Source organism: Bubalus bubalis, chromosome 6 (genome assembly GCF_019923935.1).
Source record: "Bubalus bubalis isolate 160015118507 breed Murrah chromosome 6, NDDB_SH_1, whole genome shotgun sequence".
Lineage (NCBI taxonomy): Eukaryota > Metazoa > Chordata > Mammalia > Artiodactyla > Bovidae > Bubalus > Bubalus bubalis.
Window position 1 is genome coordinate 54,533,684 of NC_059162.1, and position 23,186 is coordinate 54,556,869.

Sequence of the window (23,186 nt, forward strand, 5' to 3'; positions counted from 1 at the left end):
GGGTTTACTCAGGAATAGCAGGGGAATTGTCATTTGGGACAAGCAAGCTGTAGCAAAAGACATGGGGCAAATTCAACCAAGAAAAAGAGGAAGTTCCTCTGTCTTATTTTATAGAGAAGAGTAGTAAGTTGGGAAGGATTGTTTTAAAAGAAAGTCCATTGGAGGAAAGTGAGAGTTCAAGGCAATGACCCTTTTTCCTTGGCTGGGTTGCTGGGGTACTCCTGGGTTCTTCTAGGAGATGTGAGGCATACTTTTTCCTGTTGGGGACTCTCACTGGAGTATCTCCTGTTGAAGATTTTTTCCCTGGGGTTTGTGATTGTCAATTCTCATAACTGATCTCCAGTGGTACTGTGTGAGAGCTCTTCTTTCTGGCTTGCTGATTCCATTTGAGTGAAGTTTCCTTTTATTAATTTTCACCTAACACAGAAGCAAAAGGTTATTTTACTGCTCTGTCTCTGCTCCCCATCCACTGTAGACCAAAAAAAAGAGCAAGAGAGTGTAAGAGAAGGAGAAATATTAGAGAGGAATTCTTTAGAGCAAATTCATGTTTTTTTCTGACTGAGAGATTTTAGATAAGTTATATTCCTTGGCAAATTGCAACTTACAGAATGCACCAACATATTATAACATATCGTCCAACCTATTTACTGTTGAAGTCATACGTTAATGCAGGAAAAGTTTCTAAAACTTTCTGAGAACTTATATCTTACCATCTGTATAGTAATGAATCAGGCAGGAATTACTGTTTTTCCTATAACACTGGTAAGAAAATGGAGGCTTTGTACGTAAGTTCCTTTTTCAAGGTTTCAACAGACAATAAGTGACTTGAACCCTCAGGTTTGAACCCTGGCAGCCCAACTCCAGAACCTGTACTTGGACATCTCGGGGCAGCTTTCAGCTCCTCCAGCCTGACTCTTCCCCTGTTGCTGTTCTCCCTCTCAGTTGTTACTGCTTGGGCCTCCCAGCCTGCTCATCTTCCTCTTGGGCTGTGTCCTCCCATTGCTGCAACCAGAGAAGGAATTGTCACTTTCTCAGGCCAAAGCCAACTCTCCCCTTTCATTCAGAAATTACCCTCCCAGTCTTCAGAGACACACAATTGTAAAATTATATAGGATTGACTATGTGCTTGTATAACTTGAAGAGTATGGTAAACATTATGAGATATGTAATCCTCCTAATGACCCCAATACCCTACATGGATCACAGCCTTGTCATGGTGAAGGGAAATTCAGTTCAGTTTAGTTCAGTCACTCAGTCGTGTCTGACTCTTTGCGACCTCATGAATTGCAGGACACCAGGCTTCCCTGTCCATCACTAACTCCCGGAGTTCACTCAAACTCACGTCCATCAAGTCGGTGATGCCATCCAGCCATTTCATCCTCTGTCACACCTTTTCCTCCTGCCCCCAATCCCTCCCAGCCTCAGAGTCTTTTCCAATGAGTCAACTTTTTACATGAGGTGGCCAAAGTACTAGAGTTTCAGCTTTAGCATCATTCCTTCCAAAGAACACCCAGGACTGATCTTCAGAATGGACTGGTTGGATCTCCTTGCAGTCCAAGGAACTCTCAAGAGTCTTCTCCAACTCCACAGCTCAAAAGCATCAATTCTTCAGAGCTCAGCTTTCTTCACAGTCCAACTTTCACATCCATACATGACCACAGGAGAAACCATAGCCTTGACTAGATGGACCTTTGTTGGCAAAGTAATGTCTCTGCTCTTCAATATGCTATCTAGGTTGGTCATAACTTTCCTTCCAAAGAGTAAGCGTCTTTTATTTTTTTATTTATTTTATTTTTTAATTTTACAATATTGTATTGGTTTTGCCATATATCAAAATGAACCCACCTCAGGTATACATGTGTTCCCCATCCTGAACCCTCCTCCCTCCTCCCTCCCCATACCATCCCTCTGGGTCGTCCCAGTGCACCAGCCCCAAGCATCCAGTATCGTGCATCGAACCTAGACTGGCGACTCATTTCATATATGATACTATACATATTTCAATGCCATTCTCCCAAGTCATCCCATCCTCTCCCTCTCCCACAGAGTCCAAAAGACTATTCTATACATCAGTGTCTCTTTTGTCTCGTATACAGGGTTAGTGTTACCATCTTTCTAAATTCCATATATATGCACTAGTATACTGAATTGGTGTTTTACTTTCTGGCTTATTTCACTCTGTATAATAGGCTCCAGTTTCATCCACCTCATCAGAAATGATTCAAATGCATTCTTTTTAATGGCTGAGTAATACTCCATTGTGTATATGTACCACTGCTTTCTTATCCATTCATCTGTAGATGGACATCTAGGTTGCTTCCATGTCCTGGCTATTATAAACAGTGCTGCAATGAACACTGGGATACACCTGTCTCTTTCAATTCTGGTTTCCTCAGTGTGTATGCCCAGTAGTGGGATTGCTGGATCATAAGGCGGTTCTATTTCCAGTTTTTTAAGGAATCTCCACACTGTTCTCCATAGTGGCTGTACTAGTTTGCATTCCCATCAACAGTGTAAGAGGGTTCCCTTTTCTCCACACCCTCTCTAGCATTTATTGCTTGTAGACTTTTGGATTGTAGCCATTCTGACTAGCGTGAAATGGTACCTCATAGTGGTTTTGGTATGCATTTCTCTGATAATGAGTGATGTTGAGCATCTTTTCATGTATTTGTTAGCCATCTGTATTTCTTCTTTGGAGAAATGTCTATGTAGTTCTTGGGCCCATTTTTTGATTGTGTCATTTATTTCTCTGGAATTGAGCTGCAGGAGTTGCTTATATATTTTTGAGATTAGTTGCTTGTCAGTTGCTTCATTTGCTATTATTTTCTCCCATTCTGAAGGCTGTCTTTTCACCTTGCTTATAGTTTCCTTTGTTGTGCAAAAGCTTTAAATTTTAATTAGGTCCCATTTGTTTATTTTTGCTTTTATTTCCAGTATTCTGGGAGGTGGGTCATAGAGGATCCTGCTGTGATGTATGTCGGAGAGTGTTTTGCCTATGTTCTCCTCTAGGAGTTTTATAGTTTCTGGTCTTACGTGGAGATCTTTAATCCATTTTGAGTTTATTTTTATGTATGATGTTAGAAAGTGCTCTAGTTTCATTCTTTTACAAGTGGTTGACCAGTTTTCCCAGCACCACTTGTTAAAGAGATTGTCTTTAATCCATTGTATATCCTTGCCTCCTTTGTCAACAATAAGGTGTCCATATGTGTGTGAATTTATCTCTGGGCTTTCTATTTTATTCCATTGATCTATATTTCTGTCTTTGTGCCAATACCATACTGTCTTGATGACTGTGGCTTTGTAGTAGAGCGTGAAGTCAGGCAGGTTGATTCCTCCAGTTCCATTCTTCTTTCTCAAGATAGCTTTGGCTATTTGAGGTTTTTTGTATTTCCACACAAATTGTGAAATTATTTGTTCTAGCTCTGTGAAAAATACCGTTGGTAGCTTGATAGGGATTGCATTGAATCTATAAATTGCTTTGGGTAGTACCCTCATTTTCACTATATTAATTCTTCCAATCCATGAACATGGTATATTTCTCCATCTATTAGTGTCCTCTTTGATTTCTTTCACCAGTGTTTTATAGTTTTCTATATATAGGTCTTTAGTTTCTTTAGGTAGATATATTCCTAAGTATTTTATTCTTTTCGTTGCAATGGTGAATGGAATTATTTCCTTAATTTCTCTTTCTATTTTCTCATTATTAGTGTATAGGAATGCAAGGGATTTCTGTGTGTTGATTTTATATCCTGCAACTTTACTATATTCATTGATTAGTTCTAGTAATTTTCTGGTGGAGTCTTTAGAGTTTTCTATGTAGAGGATCATGTCATCTGCAAACAGTGAAAGTTTTACTTCTTCTTTTCCAATTTGGATTCCTTTTATTTCTTTTTCTGCTCTGATTGCTGTGGCCAAAACTTCCAAAACTATGTTGAATAGTAATGGTGAAAGTGGGCACCCTTGTCTTGTTCCTGACTTTAGGGGAAATGCTTTCAATTTTTCACCATTGAGGATAATGTTTGCTGTGGGTTTGTCATATATAGCTTTTATTATGTTGAGGTATGTTTCTTCTATCCCTGCTTTCTGGAGAGTTTTTATCATAAATGGATGTTGACTTTTGTCAAAGGCTTTCTCTGCATCTATTGAGATAATCATATGGTTTTTATTTTTCAATTTGTTAATGTGGTGTATTACATTGATTGATTTGCAGATATTGAAGAATCCTTGCATCCCTGAGATAAAGCCCATTTGGTCATGGTGTATGATCTTTTTAATGTGTTGTTGATTCTGATTGCTAGAATTCTGTTAAGGATTTTTGCATCTATGTTCATCAGTGATATTGGCCTGTAGTTTTCTTTCTTTGTGGCACCTTTGTCAGGTTTTGGTATTAGGGTGATGGTGGCCTCATAGAATGAGTTTGGAAATTTACCTTCCTCTGCAATTTTCTGGAAGAGTTTGAGTAGGATAGGTGTTAGCTCTTCTCTAAATTTTTGGTAGAATTCAACTGTGAAGCCGTCAGGACCTGGGCTTTTTTGCTGGAAGATGTCTAATTACAGTTTCAATTTCCGTGCTTGTGATGGGTCTGTTAAGATTTTCTATTTCTTTCTGGTCCAGTTTTGGAAAGTTGTACTTTTCTAAGAATTTGTCCATTTCTTCCACATTGTCCATTTTATTGGCATATAATTGCTGATAGTGGTCTCTTATGATCCTTTGTATTTCTGTGTTGTCTTTTGTGATCTCTCCATTTTCATTTCTAATTTTACTGATTTGATTTTTCTCCTTTTGTTTCTTGATGAGTCTGGCTAATGGTTTCTCAATTTTATTTATCCTTTCAAAGAACCAGCTTTTGGCTTTGTTGATTTTTGCTATCGTCTCTTTTGTTTCTTTTGCGTTTATTTCTGCCTTAATTTTTAAGATTTCTTTCCTTCTACTAACCCTGGGTTTCTTCATTTCTTCCTTTTCTAGTTGCTTTAGGTGTAGAGTTAGGTTATTTATTTGGCTTTTTTCTTGTTTCTTGGGGTACGCCTGTTTTGCTATGAACTACAGGTTTTGGGTTGTTTTGTTTTCATTTTCATTTGTTTCTATACAAATTTTGATTTCTTTTTTGATTTCTTCTGTGATTTGTTGGTTATTCAGCAGCGTGTTTTTCAGCCTCCATATGTTGGAATTTTTAATAGTTTTTCTCCTGTAATTGAGATCTAATCTTACTGCATTGTGGTCAGAAAAGATGCTTGGAATGATTTCAACTTTTTTGAATTTACCAAGGCTAGATTTATGGCCCAGGGTGTGGTCTATCCTGGAGAAGGTTCCATATGCACTTGAAAAAAAGGTGAAGTTCATTGTTTTGGGATGAAATGTCCTATATATATCAATTAGGTCTAACTGGTCTATTGTATCATTTAAAGTTTGTGTTTCCTTGTTAATTTTCTGTTTAGTTGATCTATCCATTGGCGTGAGTGGGGTATTAAAGTCTCCCACTATTATTGTGTTATTGTTAATTTCTCCTTTCATACTTGTTAGCATTTGTCTTATATATTGCGGTGCTCCTCTGTTGGGTGCATATATATTTATAATTGTTATATCTTCTTCTTGGATTGATCCTTTGATCATTATGTAGTGAGCTTCTTTGTCTCTTTTCACAGCCTTTGTTTTAAAGTCTATTTTATCTGATATGAGTATTGCTACTCCTGCTTTCTTTTGGTCCCTATTTGCATGGAAAAACTTTTTCCAGCCCTTCACTTTCAGTCTGCATGTGTCCCCTGTTTTGAGGTGGGTCTCTTGTAGACAACATATGTAGGGGTCTTGTTTTTGTATCCATTCAGCCAGTCTTTGTCTTTTGGTTGGGGTATTAAACCTATTTATGTTTAAGGTAATTATTGATAAGTATGATCCCATTGCCATTTACTTTATTGTTTTGGGTTTGAATTTATACACTGTTTTTGTGTTTCCTGTCTAGAGAATATTCTTTAGTATTTGTTGGAGAGCTGGTTTGCTGGTGCTGAATTCTCTCGGCTTTTGCTTGTCTGTAAAGCTTTTGATTTCTCCTTCATACTTGAATGAGATCCTTGCTGGATACAATAATCTGGGCTGTAGGTTATTTTCTTTCATCACTTTAAGTATGTCTTGCGATTCCCTCCTGGCTTGAAGAGTTTCTATTGAAAGATCAGCTGTTATCCTTATGGGAATCCCCTTATGTGTTATTTGTTGTTTTTCCCTTGCTGCTTTTAATATTTGTTCTTTGTGTTTGATCTTTGTTAATTTGATTGATATGTGTCTTGGGGTGTTTCACCTTGGGTTTATCCTGTTTGGGACTCTCTGGGTTTCTTGGACTTGGGTGATTATTTCCTTCCCCATTTTAGGGAAGTTGTCAACTATTATCTCCTCAAGTATTTTCTCATGGTCTTTCTTTTGTCTTCTTCTTCTGGGACCCCTATGATTCAAATGTTGTAGTGTTTAATATTGTCCTGGAGATCTCTGAGATTGTCCTCATTTCTTTTAATTCGTTTTCCTTTTTTTCCTCTCTGATTCATTTATTTCTACCATTCTATCTTCTAATTCACTAATCCTCTCTTCTGCCTCTCTTATTCTACTATTTGTTGCCTCCAGAGTGTTTTTGATCTCATTTATTTCATTATCCATTTATATATTGACTTTTTTTTATTTCTTCTAGGTCCTTGTTAAACCTTTCTTGCATCTTCTCAATCCTTGTCTCCAGGCTATTTATCTGTGATTCCATTCTGATTTCAAGATTTTGGCTCAATTTCACTATCATTATTCGGAATTCTTTATCAGATAGATTCCCTATCTTTTCCTCTTTTGTTTGGTTTGGTGGGCATTTATCCTATTCCTTTACCTGCTGGGTATTCCTCTGTCTCTTCATCTTGTTTAAATTGCTGAGTTTGGGGTGTCCTTTCTTGTTGGGGGCCAGCGTGAGGCACTCCGCCCGTGGAAAAGGTCATGAGGAAGGAGGCTCGACATATGCAAAGGCAGGATCGAGCCTCAGGCGTCCCCCTGGAAATCCTTGAGCATCTACCCTCATAACCAGAGCCTGCCTACTTTACTACTTTGTGCTCCCACCTACACCTCTTACTTTATGGGGGGCTGCCCCCACCACCTCTTTCGAAGAAGGAGTTAACCTAGAGCTCCAGTTAATAAAAACTCCTGGGTGTGACAAGAGTGTTTTAATCTACAAACTCCTCTGAAGGTTCTCTAGCCTGCCTGACAGGCTTGTCCGGCCACATGTGATTGCTCACAGCCTCCCAACCATGAGAGGCACGAGATGCTTTAAACCTTCTAAAAACAGGTTCCTTAGAAAAGTTAGAAAACTATTAGTATAAGTATAATGGCCTGATTAGAAATTGTATTGGTGAAGGGCTTTTCATTTGTTGAGCCAATGTTTGTTGCTAAGTCTCCATATCCCCTGCCCTTATACACATTAATGAATATATAGAAGAAATAAGTATTAACCTTTGATATTAATCACGTTAGACCTTAGGCTTAGTAAATTCTTTCCTTAACTAAAACCCACTATACCCTCACCCATTAGGAATGTAACTTTATTTGGGTGGCGTCTGTTTTAAGAATAATCACCCCTGGAGAAATAAGTGTCCTGGTTGACTGACCGCTGTCACAAGGAGAGGGTCATAAATTGTCAGCAGGCCCCCTGGCCAGAAGATGGTGTAACACCCCTAAGACCTCTGTATACCTTTGTATGAAGCATCTGACTTTGATAAAAGTCAGGACTGCTGACCCCGCATGACTTTTGCATAACATCTCAGTGTATAAAAGTAGACCATGGAAAACAAAGAATTGGGATCAGTTTCTTGAAATACTGGTCTCCCCATGTCTCTCTCTCTCTCACTCTGGCTGAGTCTCCATCTGGAGCGCGGAACCCACCAAGCTTACTAATTATGCCTGGGCTTCTGAGATCTGACCGGGGAGGCCTCAGTGTTTCCTCTCCTTCGGGAGAACGGAAGGACGCCTGCGGCCTACATAAATGGTGCAACCTTCTTGTCTTGAAGTTTTATTGGTCTCCTGTGTAAACCAAGCTACTCAGCCTCTTTTCTCCACTGAATTTTCCTACTGAGCTATCCTCATTCTATTACTCTTTACATCTCTAATTAATATCTAATTAAAGCTATTGTATCCTGATCCTCGCCGACGCCATCCCCACTTCAAACTCCCTGGATCAGCCGAGGCTGGACCTCGGCACTTTCTGTATTCTTGTAGTTTGTGGCATTCTCTTTATTGTGGCGTTTCCTCACTGTGTGTGGGTTTGTACAGGTGGCTTGTCAAGGTTTCTTGGTTAGGGAAGCTTGTGTCGGTGTTCTGGTGGGTGGAGCTGGATTTCTTCTCTCTGGAGTGCAATGAAGTGTCCAGTAATGAGTTATGAGATGTCTATGGTTTTGGGGTGACTTTGGGCAGTCTGTATATTGGAGCTCAGGGCTGTGTTCCTGTGTTGCTGGAGAATTTGTGTGGTATGTCTTGCCCTGGAACTTCTTGGCCCTTGTGTGGTGCTTGGTTTCAGTGTAGGTATGGAGGCATTTGATGAGCTCCTGTCAATTAATGTTCCCTGGAGTCAGGAGTTCCCTGGAGTCAAGGTTTGGACTTAAGCCTCCTGCTTCCAGTTATCGGTCTTATTTTTACAGTAGTCTCAATACTTCTCCTTCTATACAGCACCATTGATAAAACATCTAGGTTAAAGATGAAAAGTTTCTCCACCGTGAGGGTCATCCAGAGAGGTTCACAGCGTTACATGGAGAAGAGAAGAGGGAGGAGGGAGTTAGAGTGACCTGAATGAGATGAAGAGGGAGGAGGGAGTTAGAGGTGACCTGAATGAGATGAGGTGGAATCAATAGAGGAGAGAGCGGGCTAGCCAGTAATCACTTCCTTATGTGCACGCCACAACTGGACCGCTCAGAGATGTTCATGGAGTTATACAGAGAAGAGAAGAGGGAGGAAGGAGACAGAGGTGGCCAGGAGGATAAAAGTGGGGAATGAAAAAGAAAGAGACAGATCCAGCCAGTAATCAGTTCCCTAAGTGTTCTCCCCATCTGGAACACACAGAAATTCACAGAGTTGGGTAGAGTAGAGAGGGGTTAGGGGGGAGACACAGGCGACCTGGTGGAGAAAAAGGAGAGTCCAAAGAGGGAGAGAGCAGTCAAGCCAGTAATCTCACTCCCTAGTAAAAAATGGGTACTGAAGATTGAGTTCTTAAAGGTACAAAATTGGTAATAAATACCTAAAAGCAAAAATTAAAAATCTAGAGTAGAGTTTGGAATTTCAAAAATACAATGTTAAAGAAAAGAAGAAGGAAAAGAAATAGAGAAAAAGAAGAAGAAAAAAAGAAAAAACATAGTCACAAAAATTATAAAGAAAATATAGGTACAAAATTGATAACAAATACCAAAAAGCAAAAGTTAAAAATCTAGAGTAGAGTTTGGAATTTCAAAAATACAATGTTAAAGAAAAGAAGAAAAAAAGAAAGAAAAACAAACAAACAAAAACAAACAAAGTCACAAAAATTATAAAGAAAATATAGGTACAAAATTGATAACAAATACCAAAAAGCATAAATTAAAAATCTAGAATAGAGTTTGGAATTTCAGAAATACAGTGTTAAAGAAAAGAAGAAGAGAAAGAAAGAGAGAAAAAAAAGTCACAAAAACTATTAAAAAAAAAAATAGGTACAAAATTGATAACAAATACCAAAAAGCTAAAATTAAAAATCTAGAGTAGAGTTTGGAATTTCAAAAATACAATGTTAAAGAAAAGAAGAAAAAAAAAAGGAAAGAGAAAAGAAAAAAAAAATAAGGTCACAAAAAGTATAAAAAATATATATATGAAGTTTGCTTTTTTTAAAAAAAATAGTCTTTTTTTTTTTTGCAAAGTAATAGTAGGTTATAAAAGTGAAAATTAAAGAAGTAATAGAGGACTTAAATTTTTTTTTAATTAAAAAAAAGAAAGAAAGAATGATCATAAAAATCGTAAAAATATATCTAGGACTTTCTCTGGTATTGTTGTGGATATTGTGGGGTCAGTTCATTTTCGGCTAGTTCCTTGGTCCGGCTTATATGTCTCAAGATCTATAGGTACCTTCCTATGTAGTCGGTACTAACCACAGGATTTTAATCTATTGCCTGTCGCTTCCAAGGCGGTTCCCTCTGTTACAGCTTCTTCTGTTTGCTGGGCTCTTCAGCTGCCGTCTATGTGGTCGCACAGAGTCGGACACGACTGAAGCGACTTAGCAGTAGAAGTAGCAGTCAGTGTCTAATTTCCTCTCTGATACAAAGGGGGCGGTGGTGGACACTTTTTTTTTTTTTTTTTTTTTAGGCTCACTTGTTCAGTCGCGCTGTGGGCAGGGAGGGATGCTGCAAACAAATAACACTGGCATGTGCTCGCAGTGCCTCAGCCACACTGGGCCTGCCCCCGTTCACGGCACGTGTAGCCTCCCTGCCCACACCGCTCAGGCTCTAGGTTGCTCCACCGGGAGCCATCCGCGGCCGGTCCTGGGCTTCCTGCACCTCCCAGGTCTAAGCTGCTCAGGTTCAGGCACTTGGGTAGTCCTCAGAGGCGCAGACTCGGTTGGACCTGCGTTTTGTGCCCTTCCCAAGTCCAAGCAGCTCAGGTGATGAGGTGTTTGACGAGAGCGGTTGCTGCGACTTATCGCCTCCCGCCGCTCGGTTTTCTGGGTGTACAACCGGTGCACCTTCTCAGGCGGATGTTGACTGTCCAGAACCACAAGAGGTCTTAGGTAGCAAAGAAGCCTGCTTACAGTTTTGTAGATAATGTCTCTCTGGGGCTGCGATTGCCCCCTTCTAGCTCTGGCTGCCTGTCACCAGAGGGGGACAGTCTGCAGCCTGCTATCTCTGTTCAGTCCTTTGTTCCGTGCGTGGGCCTGGTGGTGTCTTAGGTTAGGGCTGGCTTTTCGCGTGGTAGATATCCCACAGTCTGGTTTGCTAGCCCAAATTATTTCGCTCAGATAGCACTCGGGGTATTTCGGCCAGATCCTTACTCTAAGTGATGCAGCCCGTACCGCGCCTCCCTGCCCAGCCCCCGCTTGCTAGTGGCGGGTGCAGGCGTCTGCGCTGCTTCTCCACTGGGGGAGTTACCGTAGGGCTCCTAACCTGTGGGTTTTTTTTTTTTTTTAACTTGTGGGTTTTAATTGTTTATTTATGTTTCCTCCCTGTTATGTTGCCATCTGTGCTTCCAAGGCTCGGCACAGAGGGCAGTGAGAATGTTTCCTGGTGTTTGGAAACTTCTCTCTTTTTAAGACTCCCTTCCCAGGACAGAGCTCCATCCCTCCCTCTTTTGTCTCTTTTTTTGTCTTTTATATTTTTTCCTACCTCCTTTCAAAGACAATGGGTAGCTTTTCTGGGTGCCTGATGTCCTCTGCCAGCATTCAGAAGTTGTTTTGTGGCATTTACTCGGCATTTAAATGTTCTTTTGATGAATTTGTGGGAGAGAAAGTGTTCTCCCTATCCTATTCCTCCGCCATCTTAGCTCCTCTCCATGTCTTTTAATTTCATGGCTGCCATCACCATTTGCAGTGATTTTTGAGCCCCCCAAAATAAAGTCTGACACTGTTTCCACTGTTTCCCCATCTATTTCCCATGAAGTGATGGGACCAGATGCTGTGATCTTCATTTTCTGAATGTTGAGTTTTAAGCCAACTTTTTCACTCTCCTCTTTCACTTTCATCAAGAGGCTTTTTAGTTCCTCTTCACTTTCTGTCATAAGGGTGGTGTCATCTGCATATCTGAGGTTATTGATATTTCTCCCAGAAATGTTGATTCCAGCTTATGCTTCTTCCAGCCCAGCCTTTCTCATGATGTACTCTGCATATAAGTTAAATAAGCAGGGTGACGGGCGAAGGCAGTGGCAACCCACTCCAGTACTCTTGCCTGGAAAATCCCATAGACGGAGGAGCCTGGTAGGCTGCAATCCATGGGGTCGCAAAGAGTCGGACATGACTGAGAGACTTCACTTTCACTTTTCACTTTCATGCATTGGAGAAGGAAATGGCAACCCACTCCAGTGTTCTTGCCTGGAGAATCCCAGGGACAGAGGAGCCTGGTGAGCTGCTGTCGATGGGGTTGCACAGAGTCAGACACAACTGAAGCAACTTAGCAGCAGCAGCAGCAGCAAGCAGGGTGACAGTATACAGCCTTGATATACTCCTTTTCCTATCTGGAACTAGTCTGTTGTTCCATGTCCAGTTCTAACTGTTGCTTCCTGACCTGCATACAGGTTTCTCAAAAGGAAGGTCAGGTGGTCTGATATTCCCATCCCTTTCAGAATTTCCACAGTTTCTTGTGATCCACACAGTCAAAGGCTTTGGCCTAGTAAATAAAGCAGAAATAGATGTTTTTCTGGAACTCTCTTCCTTTTTCGATGATCCAGCAGATGTTGACTATTTGATCTCTGGTTCCTCTGCGTTTTCTAAAACCAGCTGGAACATCTGGAAGTTCACGGTTCACATATTGCTGAAGCCTGGCTTGGAGAATTTTGAGCATTACTTTACTAGCGTGTGAGATGAGTGCAGTTGTGATGTAGTTTGAGCATTCTTTGGCATTGCCTTTCTTTGGGATTGGAATGAAAACTGACCTTTTCCAGTCCTGTGGCCACCGTTGAGTTTTCCAAATTTGCTGGCATATTGAGTGCAGCACTTTCACAGCATCAACTTTCAGGATTTTAAATAGCTCCAGTGGAATTCCATCACCTCTGCTAGCTTTGTTCGTAGTGATGCTTTCCAAGGCCCACTTGACTTCACATTCCAGGATGTCTGGCTCTAGGTGAGTGATCACACCATCGTGATTATCTGTGTCCTGAAGATCTTTTTTGTACAGTTCTTCTGTGTATTCTTGCCACTTCTTAATATCTTCTGCTTCTGTTAGTTCCATACCATTTCTGTCCTTTAATGAGATAGTCAATACCAAAATCAGACTGATTTTATTCTTTGCAGCCCATATTGGAGGAGCTCTTTACAGTCAGCAAAAACAAGACCTAGAGCTGACTGTGGCTCAGATCATGAGCTCTTTATTGAAAAAAATAAGGCTTAAATTGAAGAAAGTAGCAAAAACTGCTAATCCATTAGCTATGACCTAGATAAAATCCCTTATGATTATACACTGGTTTGGTTTGTGAACCTATGGACTGTAGCCTGCCAGGCTCCTCTGTGCATGGGATTATTTTCCAGGCAAGAATACTAGAGTGGGTTGCCGATTCCTTCTCCAGGGGATCTTTCCAACCCAGAAATTGAATCAGATCTTCTGCATTGCAGGCAGATTCTTTACTGACTGCGCTGCGGGGGAAACCCTTGATTATACACTGGAGGTGATAAATAGATTCAAAGGATTAGATCTGATAGAATACCTGAAGAACTATGGACAGGGATTCATAACATTGTACAGGAGGCAATGATGAAAACAATCCCCCCCCCCAAAAAAAAAAGAAATGCAAGAAAGCAAAGTGGTTGTCTGAGGAGGCCTTACAATTAGCTGAGAAAAGAAAAGACGTGAAAGGCAAGGGAGAAAGGAAAAGATAAACCCAACTGAATGCAGAGTTTCAGGGAATAACAAGGAGAAATAAAAAGGCCTTCTTAAGTGAACAATGCAAAGAAATAGAGGAAAACAATAGAATGGTAAAGAATAGAGACTTCTTCAAGAAAATTGGAGATATCAAGAGAACCATTTCATGTAAAGATGGGCACAATTAAGGATAGAAGCAGTAAGAACATAACAGAAGCAGAAGAGTTTAAGAAGAGGTGGAAAGAATACACAGAAGACCTACACACAAAGAATGTAATGTCCTAGATAACCACGATGGAGTGATCACTCACCTAGAGTCAGATATCCTGGAGTGTGAAGTCAAGTGGGCCTTAGAAAGCATCACTACGAACAAAGCTAATGGAGGAGATGGAATTCCAGCTGAGCTATTTAAAATCCTGAAGGATGGTGCAATTAAAGGGCTGCACTCAATATATCAGCAAATTTGGAAATCCAGCAGTGGCCCCAGGACCGGAAAAGGTCAGTTTTCATTCCAATCCAAAAGAAGGGCAATGCCAAAGAATGTTCAAACTATTGTCCAGTCGCTCTCATTTCACATGATAGCAAGGTAATGCTCAAAATCCTTCAAGCTTGGCTTCAGCCGTACATGAAATGAGAACTTCCACATGTACAAACTGGATTTAGAAAAGGGAGAGGAACCAGGGATCAAATTGCTAACATCTGTTGGATCATAGAAAAAGCATGGGAATTCCAAAAAAATCTACTTCTGCTTCATTGACTATGATAAGCCTTTGACTGTGCATCATAAAAAAAGTGGAAAATTCTTCAAGAGACATGAATATCAGACCACCTTAAATGCCTCCTGAGAAACCTGTATGCAAGTCAAGAAACAACAGTTAGAACCGGACATGGAACAACGAACTGGTTCAAAATTGGGAAAGGATGATGACAAGGCTTTATATTGACACCCTGCTTATTTATTCATAATGTATATGCAGAGTACATCATGCAAAATGCTGGTTTAGATGAATCACAAGCTGGAATCAAGATTGCCAGGAGAAATATCAACAGCCTCAGATATGCAGATGATACCACTCTAATGGCAGAAATTGAAGAGGAACTAAAGAGTCTCTCCATGAGGGTGAAAGAGGAGAGTGAAAAAGCTGACTTAAAACTCAACATTCAGAAAACTAAGACCATGGCATCCGGTTGAAGCAGTGACAGATTTTATTTTCTAAAATCACTGCAGATAGTGACTGCAATCATGAAATTAAAAAAAAAAAAAAAAACAAAAAAAAAAACACTTGCTCCTTGGAAGGAAAGCTATGACAACCTAGATAACATATTAAAAAGCAGAGACGTCACTTTGCCAACAAAGGTGTGTATAGTCAAAGCTATGGTTTTTCCAGTAGTCATGTATGGATGTGAGAGTTGGACCATAAAGACTGAGTGCCAAAAAATTTATGCTTTCAAATTGTGGTGCTGGAGAAGACTCTTGAGAGTCCCTTGTACTGCAAGGAGATCAAACCAGTCAATCCTAAAGGAAATCAACCCTGAATATTCATTGGAAGGACTGATGCTGAAGCTGAAGCTCCAATACTTTGGCCACCTGATGCAAAATGCCACCTAGAAAAGACCCTGATGCTGGGAAAGATTTAGGGCAGGAGGAGAAGGAATGATAGAGGATGAAATGGTTAGATAGCATCACTGACTCAATGGACATGATTTTGAACAACTCCGGGTGATAGTGAAGGACAAAGAAGCCTAGCATGCTGTAGTTGGACACAATTTAGCAACTGAATAACAACTACCTTAATGACAGATTGATCTTTACTTTTCATGTCACCACTTTCCAGAAGAGAAACTTGAGCCACAGAGAAATTAATCTTCCCAGTCATCACACAGTTCATAAAGTATGGCAACATGTGGACGTTGCTTAGTATAGTCTTTGAGAAAATAAAGGGACAATCCAAGCTCTCTGACTGCTACTGCAGTCTGACTCTTGAGATCATGAAACACCCTACCATTGTAATGAAATTATTTAAAGTAGAAGCTAGCCCAGATGTGAGACTCTGACATATCTAGGCAGATCTGACAATACCCTGGTTGCTTGCTTCTCCTCTCTATCTGCTTAAGAAATGTCTTATAATTTCTGTTAATAAATTAATTCTTACATGCACAACATTGTATAGGTACCTTAAATTCTGTTGTGTTTTTCTTTTCTTTCTTTCTTTTTTTTTTTTTTTTTGAGAGAAAGCTGCATTCATTATCTCAACTTCTTTCTCTCATAGTCCCTCCTCTTCCAGCCTGTTCCTGCTCCCACTGCTTCCCTGCATCTGTCTGTTCTCATCAAAGGATGAGGACACTGATCACCTTCATCTTGCCTTTATTGTCAAGGTCTTCCCTGGATAGCCTCTCCATAAATTCAACCCTCAGTGTTCCATAGGCCATTGCTTGCTCATTTCCTTCTGATACTTTACTACCCTCTCATGTACATATAGGGCTTCCCAGGTGGCTCAGTGTTAAAGAATCTGCCTACCAATGCAGGAGACATGGGTTTGCTCCCTGGGTTGGGAAGCTCTCCTGGAGTAGTAAGTGGCAATCCACTCCAGTACTCTTGCCTGGAAAATCCCAAGGACAGAGAACCCTAGCAAGCTACAGTCCATGGATGGCAAAGAGTTGGATATGGCTGAGCATGTACAAGCCTTACATATATGTATTTTGGTTTTACTTTCTATATTATCTGTTTCCTCCACTAGAATAGAGTACCGTGAGGCAGAGATTTCTATCCATTTTCTTCAGTTTGATACTGAGCCCCTAGAGCAGTGTTCAGCACGTGGTAGGTTCTCAGTGAATATTTGTACAATTAATGAGTGACCAAATCATTCTGACACTCCAAAAATCATCTCTGATCACTCCTCATCTCTTCCATGTCCCATCTGCCTCTACTTACCCCAAAATGTTAGTGTTTCCAAGGTTCCATCATCAATACTTTGTTTTCTCATTCTGTTCACTGTAGGGCTCATGTGGGCAAGGTTGTTTTAGAGGTCATTTAAAGATCAATAAGATAATTTCCATAATTTACCTGTACAGGCTTTGACACAGGTTGGCTAAATACTTACCTTTTAGAAACATGCAAAGCGTGGATAATTGATATATAAGTTCCACAAGCCGAAGGCTGATGCTCGCTGTGAGTGGTGACTTCCAGATCTTATAGTCTACTGAGTTGTTCCTCTGGGTTACAGGTTCCCATGGCAACTCGAGCTACCAAAATGGACCCCATCTGTTTGGTGGAAAACCGGAAAAATCAACTCTCAGTAAACCCTAAAGCACTGGAGATTCTTGACGAGATATCTCAGCCTCTGGTGGTGGTGGCCATTGTAGGGCTGTATCGGACAGGAAAGTCCTACCTGATGAACCGCCTGGCAGGACAGAACCACGGTGAGTATTGTTCAGGACCATTTGCTGGGAAACAGTGATAACACAGGCTGCTGATCATCCTCCTCTAGTGCCCTGTTAAGGAAGAGCCTAATTCCCCCCACTGAAAACAACTTCTTAATTCCCACCACTGAATTTGTAACTCCAAACCTGTCTCTCCACAATGTTCCCTCTTGTATCCAGTAATGGAGAGTTCACAGGCCCATCAAAATGTCCGCCTTATTTATCCCAATCCCATCCACTGCCATCTTCTCAAGGGTTCATCTTCAAAAATGACTCCCTTCCTTTCTCCTTCATCACTTTTGCCCTAAACCACAGGGTTATTTCAAATAGCACACAAATGTTGTTCAACACGCTCTGTTTTTTAGAAGAGATGTAAAGAAATACACACAGATAAATTCCTAAAACTCTCATATCTCAATGAGGCTACCATCCATCATTTTTTGCTTCATTTAATTTCCTTACTTCCAAGCTTTGGTGACTTATACCCCTGTTTCTCTACTTAGTCTTTTCTATTATCTGAACTATAATACATATAGAACAGTGCATAAATATATATATATATATATATATATATATATATACACACACAATAAAGGTGATAAAACTAAAGTGATCATCTGTGTAATCAGTACACAGATCAGGAAATACTTCAACACCCAAAAGCCCAAATCATGCCCTCTCATACCTTCACAACAAAATCAAAACATCTCACCCATGTTTTGACTTCCATGGTGCATTCTTTCATTCTTCCTTTTTAAAAATGGCTTTGTATTATGTTTCTGCATTTGTTAAGGATTGCTCAAACTTAATACAAAGGGAGTTACATTGTGACAATCATGGGGGTCTTGCTTCTTTAGCTCAACAAGAAGTTTATAAGGGTCATCTAGTTTGTCATACACATCTATAATTCATGTATATTCACCATTGTAGAGTATGCTATTGAGAGAGGATAGGAACTTTTATTTATTCACTCATTGATGATGAACTCTGGTATTATTTGTAGCTCCAACTTTTATGGGTTCACTGTTGTGAATATTCTTGTATCTATATCCTGGTGCACGTGTATACTAGCTATCCTTGTTTGATATACTCAGAAGTGCCATTGCTGGGTCATGGAGTCCATATGTTTTCAGGCTTTCAAGATAATATCAGTGTTTCAAGTTTTACGTGCAATTTATGTGCATATTAGCAGAAAGTGGAATTCTCCACATCATCATAAAAATTTGGTAAGAAGTTTTTTAGCTTTGGCTGATCTGGTGTCTGTACAGTTGCACATTATTTGCCTCACTACAGGTAAGTAGTACTTGTAGATAGACTTCTTCCTGTCTTCCTCTTTCTTTTTGCTTACAGTCTCCCATTGGCCTCAAATTAAACATTTTATATTTGTCTTTCTTTTAAGGAATAATTGACAACTAGTCAGGGGAGAGCACTTTTCCTTTGCCAGGCTAAAATACTTAATAGGTCATTTTTTTGGTGATTAAAATTTGAGAACTCTAAGAAATGATATCAGTCAAGATGTTTCAACAGTCAAGGTGTTTCAACAATATTCCTTTTTATTTTATTCAAGATAACATCAGGTAATAAGGAGGTGATTTCCATTACTAAGGAAATCCTTCACCTGGTTATGTTTTAAAGAACTTGAATTGTGGCACTGCTATCCCAGTTAAATGACAGGAAGAACAAAACCAAACAAACAAGCAAAACTGGTGCCCAGTCAAAGTTCACTAGCAGAAGCAGCTCACTACTGTCACCTTCTTATGATTCTTTGTCTCTCCTTTACCTCACATAACTGACTGTTATACCCTGCCTTTCTCCCTGGGAGAACTGGAAGCTCAGACTGCTCTGTATTAATCAGACAGCAGTCAAATGACATCACGATGTAGAAGAGTGCAGATCATCTCAGGTCTTATACCCGCTAGAGCAGAATACACAGAACATGGTAATTGAATGGCCTAAGCCATGCTCCCCTAGGCATTTCATCATATCCATTTCTATTCTCAGTTGAAGGGAGCATTGGCATCTGGCAGACAGTCAAAATCTTGGACTATAGATGAGACATATTTTGCTTTCTTACACATATGTGTGTTAGTTGCTCAGTCCAGTCTGACTCTGTGATCCATGGACTGTAGCCCATCAGATTCCTCTGTGCATGGAATTCTCCAAGTAGGGATACTGGAGTGGGTTGTCATTCCCTTCTCCAGGGGATCTTCCCAACCCAGGGATCTAACCCTTGTCTCCTGCATTGCAGGCAGATTCTTTACTGTCTGAGCTAACAGGGAAGCCCATTACCTCACATAATCACTTTCTGTTGGTTTAAGCCTTAGAAAGAAGGGCAAACAATTCTCACAGGTCTTTCCTAATCCCCTGCTATTTTATCCCCACCCAAGTCAGTGAACAAAGATTTCATCATTTTTTGAAGAGAAGAAAAATGAGGAAAATACAAGGAAAACAAGGAGGGAAAAAACAATTTAACAAAAGTTAATGTATTAGTTCAGAACCTGGAAGGACACAGATGATCCACTTAACAGGTAACCATAAATGGAGTGACAATTACAAGGGCCCAAGCAGAGCAAAAGGAACCACTCCATTTTTCTGAAGGAAGCAGAGGCACTCAGAGGGTGGCAGAAACAATGGCCAGGGAACCTTTATAATTCCTCTAGGGTGAAGAGGCAGTTAGTGGATTCCATAATGTGACAGAGACCAGAACAACTGGATGGAGCTAAATGAAAGGAGATGCGATGAAGGCAGAGGAACAGAGGTACTAGGACACCACGGCCCACCAGGGTGGAAGCCAAGGGAACAGGCACCTGACTTCTGCTCTCTTGCTGGTACCTCTCATTGTTGGGACTCCATCAGAAAGTGGAGGATATGGAACTGATAAAAATAGAAAGGTTACTAGAGTTCACATTAATTCTGGAATGTGACACAGTATGAGCCATTAATGTTATGAGGTGAATAGGGGACAAGAAATATTTCTTGGGAAGGTCCTGAGCATGTGTAAACATTGGAACTGACAGTCCTTGCTGAAACAAAAACACATTTCCCCCAGCCATGCACTCATATTTCGACAATTTTACCCAAAGTAATCCATGGGCAGCCTGGACTATCTGCTCTTATTGTGCATTGCATTCTTCTTTCTGTGCAGGTTTCCGTCTGGGCTCCACAGTGAGGTCTGAAACCAAAGGCATCTGGATGTGGTGTGTGCCCCACCCCTCCAAGGAGAACCACATCTTGGTCCTTCTGGACACTGAGGGCCTGGGCAATGTGGAGAAGGTAAGGCAGGGAATCTTCTCTACTCTTTTTCCTCTTTCTTTTTTATGTTTTAAATTGGAAAATATAATAACACATTTATAGGAGACCTGGAAAATACAAAAGAAAGCTATATATAGTACCACTATATATTATAATTAAATTTTATGTAGATAAGTTAAGATTTTAGCTGAAGTTTCAATATCAAACTCTCAAAAATTAATCGAATGAATATACAGAGAAGGAGAAGGATATAGTAGACATGAAAGGCACTGTGAACCAGTTCAACATAACTAAGATTTATACAATTTTCACAAAACAGTAGAATACAAATTCTACCCAAGTTCCCATTGGTTATAAACTAGGAGACACTGGAACTTATCCAGGGACGTAATATCAGGTGCAAAAGAGTCATGGTATAAAAGTATTGAAATCATAGAGTCATATTCTCTTATCATTGTGGAATTATGTTAGAGACCAATATCAAAAGATATGTTAAAATAACCCACACACTTATAAGTGCACTGTGACATTTACCAAGAGAGATATTTGACTTAGCCACTGAAATCCTCAGTAAAGTTAGGAGACTGAAAAAAACACAGAGGGTGATTGAAGAGCAGAAAACATTTAAATGAGAAATTGATATCAAAATGAGAAATTGATATCAAAAAGAGAAATTAATATCAAAGATACTTTAAAAAGTCCATGGCTTTAGAAATTAAATGTCTACTTTTAAATAATGGTTATATCCAAAAGGCCATAACAAGGAAAACTAGAAAATATTTGTAATAGAATAAAAATGAAAAGAGAATTTACCAGAATTTGTTACATGCAGCTGAAGCTGCTCAGTGCAGTTAAATACAATGTGGAGTGTTGAATAAGGTATGAAAACAAGGGACACAAGCATAAAGTTTTGTGAAATTTGAACAAAATCTTAACTTTAGTTAATGATACTATATCACATGTTAAACTCCTAATTTTTTATAACATAGTATTTCTTTATATTCTCGGAATTGTATTAGAAGTTTCAAGCCTCATTCAAAAAACTTCTTTTTAAAAAACAACTAAGATAATAAACTTTTCTGATGACTCAAACATTAAAGAATCTACCTGTAATGCAGGAGACCTAGGTTAAATCCCTGGATCCGAAAAATACCCTGGAGAAGGGAATGGCTACCAAACTCAGTATTCTGCCCTGGAGAATTCCATGGACAGAGGAGCCTGGCAGGCATGGGGTAGCAAAGAGTAGGGCATGACTGAGCAACTAAGCACACACAGACTTCTAGAAGTAATACTAGATGCCAAAATCAGTTCAGTTCAGTTCAGTTCAGTCGCTCAGTCTTGTCTGAATCTTTGTGACCCCATGAATCGCAGCACGCCAGGCCTCCCTGTCTATCACCAACTCCCGGAGTATGCCCAAACTCAGGTCCATCAAGTCGGTGATGCCATCCAGCCATTTCATCCTCTGTCATACCCTTCTCCTCCTGTCCCCAATCCCTCCCAGCATCAGGGTCTTTTTTAGGATGGACAGGTTGGATCTTCTTACAGTCCAAGGGACTCTCAAGAGTCTTCTCCAACACCACAATTCAAAAGCATCAATTCTTTGGCGCTCAGCTTTCTTCACAGTTCAACTCTCACATCCATACATGACCACTGGAAAAACCATAGCCTTGACTAGATGGACCTCTGTTGGCGAAGTAATATCTCTGCTTTTCAATATGTTATCTAGGTTGGTCATACCTTTCCTTCCAAGGAGTAAGCATTTTTTAATTTCATGGCTGCAATCACCATCTGCAGTGATTTTGGAACACCAAAACATAAAGTCTGACACTGTTTCCACTGTTTCCCCATCTATTTCCCATGAAGTGATGGGATCAGATGCCATGATCTTCATTTTCTGAATGTTGAGCTTTAAGCCAACTTTTTCACTCTCTTCTTTCAGTTTCATCAAGAGGCTCTTTAGTTCCTCTTCAATTTCTGCCATAAGGGTGGTGTCATCTGCATACTTGAGGTTATTGATATTTCTCCCAGCAATCTTGATTCCAGTTTGTGCTTCTTCCAGCCCAGCATTGCTCATGATGTACTCCACATATAAGTTAAGTAAGCAGGGTGACAATATACAGCCTTGACGTACTCCTTTTCCTATTTGGAACCAGTCTGTTGTTCTATGTTCAGTTCTAACTGTTGCTCCCTGACCTGCATATAGGTTTCTCAAGAGGCAGGTCAGGTGGTCTGCTATTCCCATCGCTTTCAGAATTTTCCACAGTTTCTTGTGATCCACACAGTCAAAGGCTTTGGCATAGTCAATAAAGCAGAAATAGATGTTTTTCTGGAACTCTCTTGCTTTGCCGATGATCCAGCAGATGTTGGCTATTTGATCTCTGGTTACTCTGCCTTTTCTAAAATCAGCTTAAACATCTGGAAGTTCACAGTTCACGTATTGCTGAAGCCTGGCTTGGAGAATTTTGAGCATTACCTTACTAGCGTGTGAGATGAGTGCAATTGTGCAGTAGTTTGAGCATTCTTTGCAGTAGTTTGAGCATTCTTTGGCATTGCCTTTCTTTGGGATTGGAATGAAAACTGACCTTTTCCAGTCTTGTGGCCACTGCTGAATCTTCCAAATTTGCTGGCATATTGAGTGCAGCACTTTCACAGCATCAGCTTCCAGGATTTGAAAGAGCTCAACTGGAATTCCATCACCTCCACTAGCTTTGTTCGTAGTGATGCTTTCTAAGGCCCACTTGACTTCACATTCCAGAATGTCTGGCTCTAGGTGAGTGATCACACCATCGTGATTATCTTGGTCATGAAGCTCTTTTTTGTACAGTTCGCCTGTGTATTCTTGCCACCTCTTCTTAATACCTTCTGCTTCTGTTAGGTCCATACCATTTCTGTCCTTTATCGAGTCCATCTTTGCATTCAATGTTCCCTTGGTATCTCTAATTTTCTTGAAGAGATCTCTAGTCTTTCTTATTCTGTTGTTTTCCT

General features: G+C 40.1%; 1 protein-coding gene across 5 annotated transcripts in view; it reads left to right on the forward strand.

Moving 5' to 3' along the window:
• The window catches only part of LOC102399202 (guanylate-binding protein 4), a 105,923-nt gene that overhangs the window by 62,292 nt on the left and 20,445 nt on the right, over window positions 1-23,186 (forward strand). For 4 of the 5 annotated variants that reach the window (XM_045166098.1, XM_045166099.1, XM_045166097.1 and 1 more), the window contains 2 exons: window positions 16,754-16,949; window positions 20,095-20,222. In XM_045166098.1, coding sequence (XP_045022033.1) covers window positions 16,760-16,949; window positions 20,095-20,222 — 318 coding nt within the window. In that variant the 5' untranslated portion in view covers window positions 16,754-16,759. The remainder of the gene's footprint in view (window positions 1-16,753; window positions 16,950-20,094; window positions 20,223-23,186) is intronic. The other variant, XM_045166101.1, reaches the window with a different exon arrangement.